Raw genomic sequence first — 13,429 nt, 5'->3', positions numbered from 1 at the left:
AGAGATGATTCAGGCGAAGGTATGATTTTACATTTACTTATTACAATAAGAAAAATACTGTCGAGTAACTCACATGCGACCGTCTCGAATTCAATTTCTGAGTCAGGCAATAGTGTTTTTGGTACTTTCTATTTGAATACGTTACAATAGCAACCCGGGGTTTGGTATGATGCCCGGCTATACGCTCCCCTTCACATAGAAGTATACAACTATCTTCATAAATAGCGAAATATGAGTGTATTCTATTTGACTACGCCATCACCTTATGTTTTAACAGACATTATAAATGTTTGCAAATCATCACAATCGATTACGTATATCAGGTACCTATTTTATTTTTCAGAAACCATATACAATGAATATTTCTTCGGAAGATGTCTAAGCAAAAGAAAAAAGTTATTTGCAAAAGATAATTATAGGTTCGAAGATATTGAGGGAAGAATCTTAGTTCGGGTAAGTAATTATACTTTTAAGTGTAAAAAATTATGTATGTATTTACGACCCATAAAATTTGTCGTTTTGTTTGTAGGTTTTTAAATATGATTGATTTTTCTTATAACGCTTTTGTGTTACCAAAGGGTTAACTGAACATTTCAGGAAAATACGTCGTATACAGTTACGGCATCATTTCATATACAACTTGTTATTATACTAACGCAATCTAAAATGTGGATGGTGCATGCACGATACGCGTAAAGTTATTTACACAAATCCGTTCAGTCTTCTTCTTCTTATCGTATGGTTAGTGGTCAACCTAGTGTCAAAGTTGTTCAAGCCGATTCTTAAGTGATAACAACCGAGACCGACTTATTACGTGCACTCCGAAGCACGGAGACACCCACTTCAAATACCACTATGCGGTCACCCATCTATGGAATGATAGCGCCAAGGTTTGTTTACCAATCGGTGAGCGCAACTGGCTATAGGCATCAGTAAATTATGAGTGTATCGCGACCAGATAGAAATGACTGTTTAAAAATATAATATATTTAATAATGTATCTAATTTGTTTTCCAGGGTTATTACACCACAAACCACACAATCAAGTGTATTCAGTTGCGTTCAGAGTCGCCCTTACCCGATACGATCAAATATTCGTCAGGCAAGTTTAACATATGTTTGGGAACAATATACTACTTCTATCTTGCGACGATGTACACACATAAGTTCTACGAGTGGTATCTCCCTGTAGCAATTCCTAAGGGCATGAACTGGGACCTTTACTTCTACCATCATCAACTGTAGAAGCTATACACAAAATTAAATGTATTTAAAGCGGATCTAAATCTATACTTATATTATAAAGCTGAAGAGTTTGTTTGTTTGTTTGTTTGTTTATTTGTTTGAACGCGCTAATCTCAGGAACTACTGGGCCGATTTGAAAAATTATTTCAGTGTTAGATAGTCCATTTATCGTGGAAGGTTATAGGCTATATATCATCACTCTACTACTAATAGGAGAAGAGTACCAGTGAAAAATGTTACAAAAACGGGGAAAATTTTGACCCATTCTCTCTTATGTGACGCAAGCAAAGTTGCGCGGGTCAGCTAGTTTGTAATATACTTAGTTATTGTTAAGTATATATATCGTCTAGTCAAACTATATGTATAGTATAATGTAATAAAAGTATGATTGACCAAAACCCAGTCTTTCACTAGAACTTTCAATTTTTTTTTATAAAAGGCTGACTAATCAAGGTATAGGAACATAAGATATTCCTCACTTTCCTAGCAGGATCTCTCCTGGGGTAGTGTGACCGGAAAATAAAACGCTTTTAAAATGTACAGGGTTTATAAATTACAATTACTTAAGCTATTCAGATTTATCCGATTTGAGACCGCCTTGTGGAAGGGGAGGGGGAGGCACGTTGGGTATGGCGGGGTCCTTCGATGAGTAGTTCAGGATGTTCAGGTCACTGGGCTCTGGCGGTGGAGTCTGCGCCGACTGTTCAGAAGGCGCAGGCACATCAGCCTCACTTTTATTAGGTACAGCGGCCAGATTAGGTCCTAACACGTTAGTTATAGGCCTATAGATTGATGGAATACCCGCGTACGGGCTGAAGCTGAACGGATCATACGGATCGTAGAATCTCAATCCAGGGTACCTGTAGGAAAAGGGGCTGAATTGTGGCAAGGCATTGTATAGCGGGTCTATGTGGCCTAGGGGCAGGACCTGTGGAGGTAAACCGAATTCATTGAGAGGGATAGGAGATTCCGTGATGGGTGGGGATGGAGGAGCTGGTGTGGGGTTATTGTCGCCTTCAGGTTTAGCTGGTTCAGCCGTAGTGACGGGAGTTTCCGTGGACCCGGGAAGAGCTTCTTTTGGCGGCTCGGGCGTTGAGCTAGGAGCGGCGTCAGGGGCTACCGGTGGCAGCGGCTCTTTTGGAGGCAAAGCCGCCGGAGGAAGGAGACCCTGGAAATGTACGTTTTAAAATTATACAATTGATTCTGTGTTATGTGCTGTTGAGCCGCGTATTCATGTGTATTTATGTAAGTACTCCATAACATTGTTCTAGGAAACACAAGCATCAATGCAATTATCAGCTGAGAGTTACCGATGTCATTGCATAATTGTCTAGGACACTTTCTGTATGTGGAATTGCTTGTAGAAGATAATAGAAATCTTAACACACTATATTAATTGAATCTTTCTATATTTCACCCTAAAAACACCTTATTAGTTTACTATTAACTATTAAATCGTTGATCACGAGCCTGCACAAAGAATGATAGCAATCATTTTCTAAGGGTTATATCATAAGATTTAGGTATAGTAGGTCAGGCAGGCGACATCGTAAAAACATCATCCAAATCCGTTTATAACAAGTTTTTGTTTTGTTATCATAAGCATGTTGTGCGGATCCCACAAGGAAAAGACGTAGAAGAATAAGAAATTATGTTTACAAAAATAATAATAATTAATAAAATCTCAAAACGGTGATTAAACTTACATTGCCGACTAGATCCCCGCCGTAGAACAAGGCGGGTTGGAAGGAGAACGCGAAGGCATCGTGCAGCACTGGCTGGTACACCGGGTACGCCTTGCTCGGCTCCAAGTTCTGGTTGGACGTGATGAGGGCATTGTACACCTTCGGGATGCGACCCGGCTCCGGCGCGGGCTCGGCGAGCGCGCCGATCAGGAATACGCTCAGCAACTGAAATGTAAATGTAGAAATATTTGTTTACGTTATAGTTAATATTCAGTCTATTTCGTATTACTGCGAGGAAAAATCTTCTATTTTTTTTTGCACTCTTCTTGCAGTGCAGTGTTAGCTAGAGTTAAGAACCTCAAGAAGGAACAGTAGTCTCTATCTAATGAATATCTCAAGATATTCATTAAAAAATCTATTGAAATGTTTTAATTGTTAAGTCGTATTATTTTATTGTAATAAAACTACTACATATTATACTTTTATCGTTTTCGATCTTATTCAATACAACATTTAGTTACCTTTTATTTATTTTTAGTTATAACATTCAACGCATAGGAAGTCATATACGCTCGCTGTACCACGCAGTTTTTTTCTAATAATCACCTACTTCCAATCGAACATATAATTTTCCTCGTAATATCGGAAACCAGTTTATGAATTACATTAAGTGTAGCAAAGAGAGCAATTAGGATTTACCTTGAACGATACATTAGTGATTCATATAAGTACATATTGTACTTATACTGTGAAGTGGTACTGGTCAATACGTTCACTTGGTACCTTCTGGTTTTTGTGCAATTAAATCAACTAAGAAGGCATTTTAATTCGATACTAGTAAGTACCTATTGTATCGGCGTAGATGTTGACTCTACGCTTAAGTACTATCGTAATTTTATTTTCCATTCGCACTTTTGCGAAACTAAGGGCTAATTTCAATTATATATGAATGACCAATAACTTATCTGGTAGATAAAGTGACAGGAAATGTATGAGAACAGCTGTCAAAATTCAATTCCCAGTATTTCCTAGCTACAGACCCAGCTGACTAGCTAAAAGATTTAGCCTCTTATTCATAAACACACTATAAACCTATTTTAGTTAAAAAGCTACTATAATATATTTTCTCTATTTCATTTCGCTAAGGAGTGAAAGAAACTAAACACTTAAAAACATATGAAGTTATGAAAGGGTTACCTTCATAACTTCATATGTTTTTATGAATAAGTTTTTCTTTTCTCGAAAATACTTATCTAAGATTGGCATTAGCAAGTATATAGATTAATCGTATTCATGCTTATAAATCTCACGCTACATCTGAAGTGACACATTGATATTGAACTAGTAAAATAAAAGTATGTAAACAATTGTAATGTATTGGAACAAAAATAAGTAACAAAAGGGGAGAGAATTTACAAAATTTGTTTACGTAAGTTAGTCTTAAGTATCTTTTTAACTGTGTTTTCGTTACTCACTTTTATAAAGAGATTTTTGTAAAATCTTATAAAATATATAAAGCAAATTACACCGGATAAACGGCGGCAAAATTTTGTTTATGTGTGTAAAACTATTATAACCCAGGCCACGGCAGACCACTAGTCAACTATAAACTGTATTTAAGAACCGCCTAAATATTAATCGATAAACGTAAAATTTTATGACAAGCTGTATTTAGCACATGTGACAAAAACACCTATACAGAACAATCTAGCTAACTATGATATATAATAATAATTGCCGTTCTAAATGTTTCATATAAGGACACTGTATCAAATTTGACAGGTGGCCTACGCGAATAGTACCTAAAGAAATACCTGCACTATTGGAATGGCATACAAAACTTTTTTGTGCCTAATATTGGACATTCTATTTTTTGTCCCAATATGTCACATACCTGGTTTTAAATTAAATCATTATAGTATGATAAAAAATGAATTAGTAATGAATAATATAATACAAAAATCTGAGCTAAATAGGTACTTATAGAAGGTATAATTCACTACGTCGGTGAAAGCAAAACATTGTGAAGATACCTTGCGTACTTATGAATTTAATAAACAAATCTCAAAGGAATGTAAAATCACCAAATCATAAATTTGCCGCCGTAGTGATCTCAAGATCAAACCATCTCTCATCCCATTTTAGGAGAAGATCAGTTCCCAGCAGCAGGACTTAACGTTTTTTTAGACCGAGACTGTGTCACGGCTGAGCAAGGGTCTCCTCCAAAACGAGGGAAGAGTTAGGCTAGGTTTTTGCTAATTTTACTCAAGAAATTACTTTATTAAAGTTTACTTTTAACATAAATAAAGTTGTAGGTCTATTACGCAGGTCTATATTATCATAAAATGTGAGTTACTAGTTCTAAAACTGCAAAGTAATTAGTTATAATTCGTATAGTAATCACCAGTTATCCTTATACATCTCATGTTGGATGTTAATTTATGGCATATTGAGACTAGATGTCGATACTGTTGTATCTTTCCGTTCAATCTCCATAACTTATCTTGGTTTAAGGATAATAGTTAGCCACTTGTACTTTGTTGTATGTTAAACCAATGTTTATTGATACAATGCTAATATCCTATGTTGAGTACAAAGTTCTATTTCTTTCTAATAATGTATGAACTGGTATCGTGTTGCAGGCGCATATCTATTTGATTTCAAAATGACGTTATGAAACTTCCACATATAAGAAAAAAGGAAAATTCAAGATAGAGAGAGAGAGCTTATTTTGAAAAGATTTTCCCCGGACAATGCGAAGAAGTAAACTCAAAGATAAGCAATGATGGATTGAATTATTCTCATGAATTTGAAGGCGCGTTTGTATTTGATTTTAAAATGTAATTATGAAACTCCTATTCGAATGAAAAGCTTTTGCATAAGGATTCCTTTTGAAATGATTGTCCCTGGACAAATCGATTGTTGGTAGACCCCAAAAACATGATTATCACTTGAAGTGTTTTCAGCATTTATTTATTTGTTATTGCCTCGTGATGTTTTCGTCCTTTTAAATTTTAAAGAGCTGAAATTAGTTAAAAAGGGTGATCAAGTCATAACTTCAAACAGCTGCTTGTATAACAGAAGTTGTGAACTGCTACTAAAAGCTTATTTCTTTGTTCACTATCTCGATACATGATTAAACATGACCTTAAGACAATTACAATAAAAATAGTGCTCACACCCAAATACCTGTATTATTTTTTTACAGCCTAATGGCGCCGAGTAGCTTACACTAATTACATACAAAGCTCTCGTACATACAAGATAATGATCTTAATATATCACACAATACGCGTTGGTGTATTTATCTATCAAGGATTGCGCTAAAAAATATACAAGTAATAAAGTCAAGGCCATATTTAAATTAAATATTAAACTTAAAGCTTAATTAGTTGTATTATAATGTTCCTACACGTAATTATTTTTGGCAATGCGTTTCTTTGTTGGGATTTCAATGGACAATTATTCGGCGTGGGATGTTTGGTGTTAAGTTTAAATAAAGTGTGATATAATTACTTCTTTTATCTGAAAAGGACGTCTGTAACACCTACTGTTCCTTGTATTATGTTAGTTATTCTTGTGAGAGATGGCATACTTATGAATAATTGTTAAAATATTACATTTAAAATTCCGCATCAAATGGTGACATTGTAGCACTGGGCACTGGTCTCAATTAATTAGCTTTTCGTAGGTTTTGTTATGTCATTAAGTATCTACTACGCCAGATCATATACTGATATGTATCGATATTATAGATATAGGATTGCGAAAATAGTATTGGAAGTAGTGTACTAAAATTCACACACAATCAATCAGAAAACAAAGCGTAAAGTACACGAATTTAAATTAAATAAATAGTTTCAAAATGCACTTTAAACAGAGTGCCCAATTACGTGTCATGGCCAATTATTCTTAACATACGATAGAATAATAGCAAGTACGGTGCGGCCAGAAGTCGTGTCCGCTTGTGATCCGGAAATCGAACCCAGGCACAATGCCGGCGCTGTTGCCTTGACCACACCCACTCTGAAGGTCTAAGAAATGACTTGTTTAAAAAAACTTGTAGTGAGACACGTTGTACACTCACTTGACTACGATTAAAATATAGTTTTAAGCATTGGAAACGAATGAAATACCCACTATAGATTAAGATTACCTATTGTAAAGAAACTTGTCCCCGTATATTTCTTGTAGCCTGGAAACAAGCTATTGCCACATTGCAAAAAATATTTTCATATTGGACCAGGGGTTTCAGAAATTTATAAAATACCTATATTGTAAGTACAGTATTGCAGATTCCTACAGATTCTTTTCGCTTTAACAACCTTAGTCTATTGAGACTTCATTTATAATCCATGGCTATCATTAAAATCATCATGCTCATCCGTTGAGCATCATCAGAATATTTACTTCGTACTAGTAAACCGATTTCCACCATAATGACTTTTTTATTTGTGCTATATTTTACAAATTTAACATTTCCTCTCTATTATAGATAAAGATCTATGTGCCTATAAATAGCCACTGTAATAATAAATTCCGCTTTCGCTTTCATATTATAAATAGCTCTGCCCAATTTCCCTAAAGTGCTATAATAGCGGTTTGGAAAATTGGCAACTTATTCATGGCGGTCTGCCGTTGCCATGGTAACCGTAACTGGCCAATTTGTCAACAATGAATGTGCTTTTTTTTTTTTTTTGTGATGAATGTGCTTAACCAGGGTATTGCCAGGGTAACCACTCTATCAGACTGATAATTAAAAAAAAATACAATTGTATTTCTTTTCTTTTTAAAGCAAATAAAATATAGCTTAGTTTTTCAAAACCCAAAACGTCATGTGACTTTTAACTAAACTGTTTTTTAAATAATATTTATTAAAAAAGAATTAACACAAAGAAAGTACAAGAAAATATCAGCCATTTTTTTTATCATCTCTACTTAATGAGCAGTGAACCTAAAGTTATCAAATTAGCCAACTGATTATTCATATTGAAACAAGCTTAGATTGATTTCCGTTGTTTTTGCTCGGCTGTATGACAAATAAAATGGCTATTTAACACGTTCGCTGCCCCTGACGCGTATGTGCGTTTTGTAGAACGCACATACGCGTCGCGGGCAGGGAACGTGTTAAATTATAATGGTGACCGCGCAAATTAAATTAGAATTCGAATTATATTCTGTAACGAGTATAAGTGAGTGGCTTGAGTTAAGGGTATTGATTTTTCTGCATAAGTATATAAGATTTTATATAACTTTACATATTAAATGTATATTCATTATTTCGACAAAATTAATTATTTAATTATTTTTAAGTCAGTTAATTTTATTTTATACTGGCCATATTTTTCAGAAAAAATATTAAGGAGCCATATAAAAAAATTAAGAATACATTTTTTTTTCTTCTATGGCGTTTGAAAATTTTTTGCAAGCATTGTTGCCAGTGGATTTTATTAATAAACCAAGTTATAAAACCTTTTTCAGAATAGAATAAAAATATTGAATGTTTATGTACCATCTTTTCGAACATTGCAGAGTGGTAAGTAACGGTCGCGTTAAACCTTTTTATTTCGACTGAAAATAAAAACTTAAGTATTATTTTTGGGAATTTAGGTCGTAACTGTAAGTAGTCTGTCTACTCAGTTATATAAAATCGCAGGTGTCTTTATAAAGTCTCTACAACGGATAATATTTTAACGAATGAGTTTACTTTTGTTTCAGAGTAAGCACAACTATTTTATCAAACATCTCATACTAATAGTAATTTCTACACATCATCTCTACACTTCAATATAACCGGTATGAGGTGCCATATAATTGAAAGAGTTCCTTATAAGCATTATCTTGGAACAATGCGAAAAATTCTCAATTGTTAATATTAAAAATGAAAGTGAATGCGGTCATATGGTCCGATGTGAAAAAAATACACAGAATGGGATGCGACGAAGGCTAACACGTCACTAGAATTTAAATAAAGTAGATATAAGGAAAACCATAAAAGCTTTTGTAAAGTGAAAGATAAATGGTGCAACCTGTGACGAGGTTTGTGCATCATTGTGCATTCTCGTGCTGGAGGGTAATGACCCCGCGCCGGCGGCGATGCGCGCGCGCTTGCATCTAAAAGCCTCTAAGTTTCGCTAGGACGTACAAAGCATGCTGGGTTATTTATTGGTTTTATGAAAATACTTAAAGCATGTTTTTTTTAACTACGAAGAAATATTGCCATCCAAGTATTCTACACGGCTTTTACGTATTCTGTGGTTCAATCTTTGTTTCAGTTCACTTTAATAGCAAATTGGGAACAAATTCAACGTTTGTTACCTGTTTTTGTTAAAAGTAGCTGTGGTATTCTAATATCTAACTTTTAAGCAAATTGAAGATCTGAGTAGAACTAACAAAATAATATAAAAAATTTAACCCATTAATGTCCCACTGCTGAGCAAGGGTCTCCTCCCGTAATGAGGGACTGAATATATACCCACACTGAATAATTATGGTCCATTGAACAATAACAAAAACAAAATAGATTTTGACGTTCATCCAAAGTTCACCTGTCAAATACAATAACAATTCAAATGCAAGCAATTCGTAATAGTGACAGTTTGCCAATCATACTGTCACATTATATAACTGATACACGCACTGGAGCTGTCAGTGCATTTGTGCATTTGTGTCAACGTGACCTGAATCTGTTCACCATAATGTTGATGATACATGAAGGTTTTAGTACCAATTGGAGCGATGTTACAGGAGGAATACTTATGCATTTTTGTCGTATTATTATTCATTGGTCCGAGGTTTTATGGCTAAAGTTAAGCGCATTGAGAGAGCTTTTATGCAAGGTAGTAAAAAATAGACCCTATTTCTCAGTACTATGATATAGATAGGGGAGTTTTTCGAATGCCATTTTTATGATTACTACTTCTTAGTGCTTGTTTAAATGTGTAAGTAAGTGTGTATTATATGGTGTATCAAGGGTACTTGTACTTAACAGGGGAAAAAATAGCTTAATAGTTAGCTGGAAAGATGGATGGACGCTTTTTATATTTTCACGCACAAAGGATGAACGAATTTGGAATATCAATTGTTTTGTAAACACAGTTTAATTTTTAAATTTGATTTCATTTTTTCATACAAACGTCGTGTTATAAATAAAAAAAATGTTGGAGTTCCCTGATATATGTTACGTACGCAATGCACACCTGTGTTGAATCGTAAAGGTTAGCTTATAGAAATCGTAAATCGTGATTTGCAAGAGAAGCTCCGTGACCAAGTGCGCTTTGAAAGTTGCGTGAGTTGTACGACTTTATTGCAGTTTCAAATGTTAGTGGGATTACAGGAATTAAAAAATCCTTTTTCTGTCCAACACATGGGCAAGGGTCTTCTCCCGAAATTAAAGTAGGTAACCTAGCTGTCCAAGTGCGGATAGAATTTTAGTAATAAAAAGCGAGAATTCATATAGCTACAAATGGACAAGATTCTGTAAAATCTGTATTTGTTTCGAGAGTGATTTGAAAAAATCATAAGACCTGACTTTTTTTGTACATTCGATGGAATATTAACAAAAAGGGAAGTGTTTTAACTCAGCACTACATACACCTAAGATTGGTTGATTAGAGCAAAGACCTTTATAATTTTTTATGAAAGTATATGGCAATATGTATGTTAATATGTTGCCATTTTGTACACTGAAAACGTTAACAGCGTTTTTCGACCACCTGCGGGGTATAAATCTAGTTTAACTTACGCAATTCGTGAAAGCCTATGTCTATCGTCTTTGTCCTATAAATAATGTACATAATAATTTATATCAGAATCTAATGGAATGTAATGGATGCAAGAGCATAGAACTAAATCATCTTATTTGACAGACTTTGAAGATTGCAAAGTGCACTTGAAGTGATTTGTTCGAGCTGATTATAGTAACCTATAATCAGCTCGAACAAATCTCGCTCGGATATTGCAGAATGTCTACAATCTAGGCATTGTTCTCTGAAGCAACAATAATGATGCTGTTTCTCAGACAAATAAGCCATTTGAGATATAATTTAACCTTTAGTTTCAAAAATAAATTGCTGTGAAAACTTACAAGTTATTTTCTTTAATACAACAAAGGACGCCTTAATTTTCGGTTAGTAGTGTTCTTAGTGAACTTACATTATAAATATTCTATTTAGTTATGCAGTTATGTGGTCGTACTAAAGTTATAAATTGTTTATAAGTCACTAAAGTGTTAATAAGCGGCTAGAAAATATTTTACGGATTTACGTGAATATTCTGATATCGTGTGAATTAGCTATTGTTTTTTAGAAAACTTGCTTCTTACCGGTACGGGGTAAAAATGTAAAAGTAAATACTACTATCATGCAAAAATACTTCTATTTCGTAAAAAAGTCTACAAAACCATTGTAACGTTTCTGTGTGCCAATTGGGAGGTTGCCGGGAAACTTTTAACGATTAGACAAATAATGACGTCTTGTACACCTGTACAAAAGTTTGAACTCTAAAACTGATGTAGTTTTATTATGTAAACGATAATAGCTGTAATTATTTAAAGCTAAAAGTCTATACAGTAGCGATTTAAAGTGGGTTAAACACAAAACGAAGGTGTAATGTGAGTTTCCTTTGATTGACACCTGTCATTTTGGTAATGATCCTAAAATAAATAAAGATTTTTAAACTTTGTATTTACATAGACTGTCATAAATTTGTATCATGATCGGAAAATTAGGTATAATATATATTATTAGGTTTACAATAACGATATGTAACATAATATTTCAACAGGGTGCAAGTAATGCAGCTTACATTCCGAGATTAGAAAAGCAACAACATAGAAATCTAGCATCGATTAAATGCGACTTTTTTTTCTGTTATTGTCATAACATCGTTTTACGTGGGGATTAGTGGAAGCATAGATTAATTTATTGACTTTCTTTACGCTCTTTAAGAATGTATATTGTTCCAAACTCACATTATGTCGTTAATCTCCCGCACCAGCAAATAGGCATGCCAGTTTAAGTTAAGGTCAAGTAAGGATCGGTTAGCTGCTTATTAGACCAAGCTCTTATTTATATTTAAGTATTATAATACGTTGAAATATATAGGTAAAATAAGTTTTGTTTTTACTATGGGCTACTACTATTAAATTAATTGAATATAGACTCATTCTAAGTCGGCACTCAAAAGCTTTTTCCTATAAACTGTTACCGAATAGTAATATATACTTTTAAAGCTTATTATTTCGTGACCCGACACCAAAGGGACATGTGTTTAATTAGTGTGTTTCGTGTGACCTCGCCACGCATGGTTTAACTCTGGTTTATCTAGACCAGTGAACGTATCGAGTTTAGTCCTGTATTTAAGCTGTCACATTAAAGGATCATGAGTTTCATATTACATGACCATAAAGGTTGTATGGTCAGTTGAATTATGAAGCACGAAATATATGAATGAATTGGTGTTAGTAAATAAAGTTTTAGAAGCGAAGCTATACTTTATCTAAGACTTTACCATATTGAAAAAACTAGTAGAGATATTAAAACATGGTTAAAGGCTTAATCGAGCATCCTAAATGAAGTTCTCTTTAAGAATGTAGATAAGGATACAATGTTTGCAAATGCATTTTGCAACCTATTGCAAACCACTAAGAGACTAGTAGGTACTAGCAGGAGAGTTCGACGTTTCACTTAACTAACGGATTTTTTTTACCGATTGATTATATTAATTACCTTAGTTATAGTTCATTCCAGTAGGAAGATACAAAAAATAAGTCATTTAAATTCCTTAATTTAATAGATTTCGACTTTTTACACATTCATATCTAAATTAAACATGGGTTTATAAGGTAGAGCAATTGCAAATAACAACAAACATTAACATAGAATACATGACACATGAACTTTCCTTATTGACATTGGTGCAATGGAATCGAACCTAGCTCTAATATTTACTACAAACTACGTCACAGAATAAATTACTCAACATTGCAATCAGAGTTCAACTAATTGCATAAATATGTAAATATTAGGTAACAACTAAGAGATCAATGTTTGTAATATATGTTAATGAAATAAATGTGTACTCACGCGCAGTGAGAGAGGTGAGGCCATGTCGAGCGCTCGGCGAGTGGTGGCGGAGTGTGGAGCGGCCGTGCTTGCGCCCGCGCCGCGCTCCACAACAAACAACTACGTGAATGGAAGTGACATTGCGTGCATTGTTTGTAGTAAACACTTAATTACTGTGCAATCTTCACCTGACATGTCTGTAGGAAGTAAAACACCCTTATTGACTGATTAATCACGGAATTTCTTAGTATTGCTTGTTCTTTCGCGGAATGCAATGCACGAGATGACAAGAGGTGAGAGATTGCAATTAGTGCGATCCATTTTTTTTCGAAAATATGGCTATTACACTTAAATCTAACGCTGGTTTTGACATTTGACTAGGCGTTTAATCAATTTAAATGCTAAAGATTGAATAATGAACCTAAGTATACAGTT

The 13,429-nt window shown here is 34.2% G+C and overlaps 1 protein-coding gene across 1 annotated transcript; it reads right to left on the bottom strand.

Moving 5' to 3' along the window:
* Positions 1-1,773: 1,773 nt before the first annotated feature.
* LOC142975511 (uncharacterized) lies at positions 1,774-13,164 on the bottom strand. Its single transcript, XM_076118376.1, has 3 exons — positions 13,016-13,164; positions 2,952-3,155; positions 1,774-2,413 (listed from the first exon to the last, which is right to left on the bottom strand). Exons 1-3 carry the CDS (start codon positions 13,037-13,039, stop codon positions 1,814-1,816), a joined length of 828 nt encoding a protein of 275 aa, XP_075974491.1. The 5' UTR covers positions 13,040-13,164; the 3' UTR covers positions 1,774-1,813.
* Between the last annotated feature and the right edge of the window lie 265 nt (positions 13,165-13,429).

The sequence above is a fragment of the Anticarsia gemmatalis genome, chromosome 1 (assembly GCF_050436995.1).
Source record: "Anticarsia gemmatalis isolate Benzon Research Colony breed Stoneville strain chromosome 1, ilAntGemm2 primary, whole genome shotgun sequence".
NCBI lineage: Eukaryota > Metazoa > Arthropoda > Insecta > Lepidoptera > Erebidae > Anticarsia > Anticarsia gemmatalis.
The sequence above is the reverse complement of the archived record's forward strand: the minus strand, read 5'-3'. Positions and strand labels throughout refer to the sequence as shown.

Excerpts from the sequence above, each read along its gene's own strand:
- LOC142975511 (XM_076118376.1), bottom strand. The coding sequence starts at position 13,039 with ATGGCCTCACCTCTCTCACTGCGC. Across the intron at positions 3,156-13,015 it reads CCTCACCTCTCTCACTGCGC|TTGCTGAGCGTATTCCTGAT; the intron begins GTGAGTACACAT and ends TTTACATTTCAG. Across the intron at positions 2,414-2,951 it reads GCGGGGATCTAGTCGGCAAT|GGTCTCCTTCCTCCGGCGGC; the intron begins GTAAGTTTAATC and ends GTACATTTCCAG.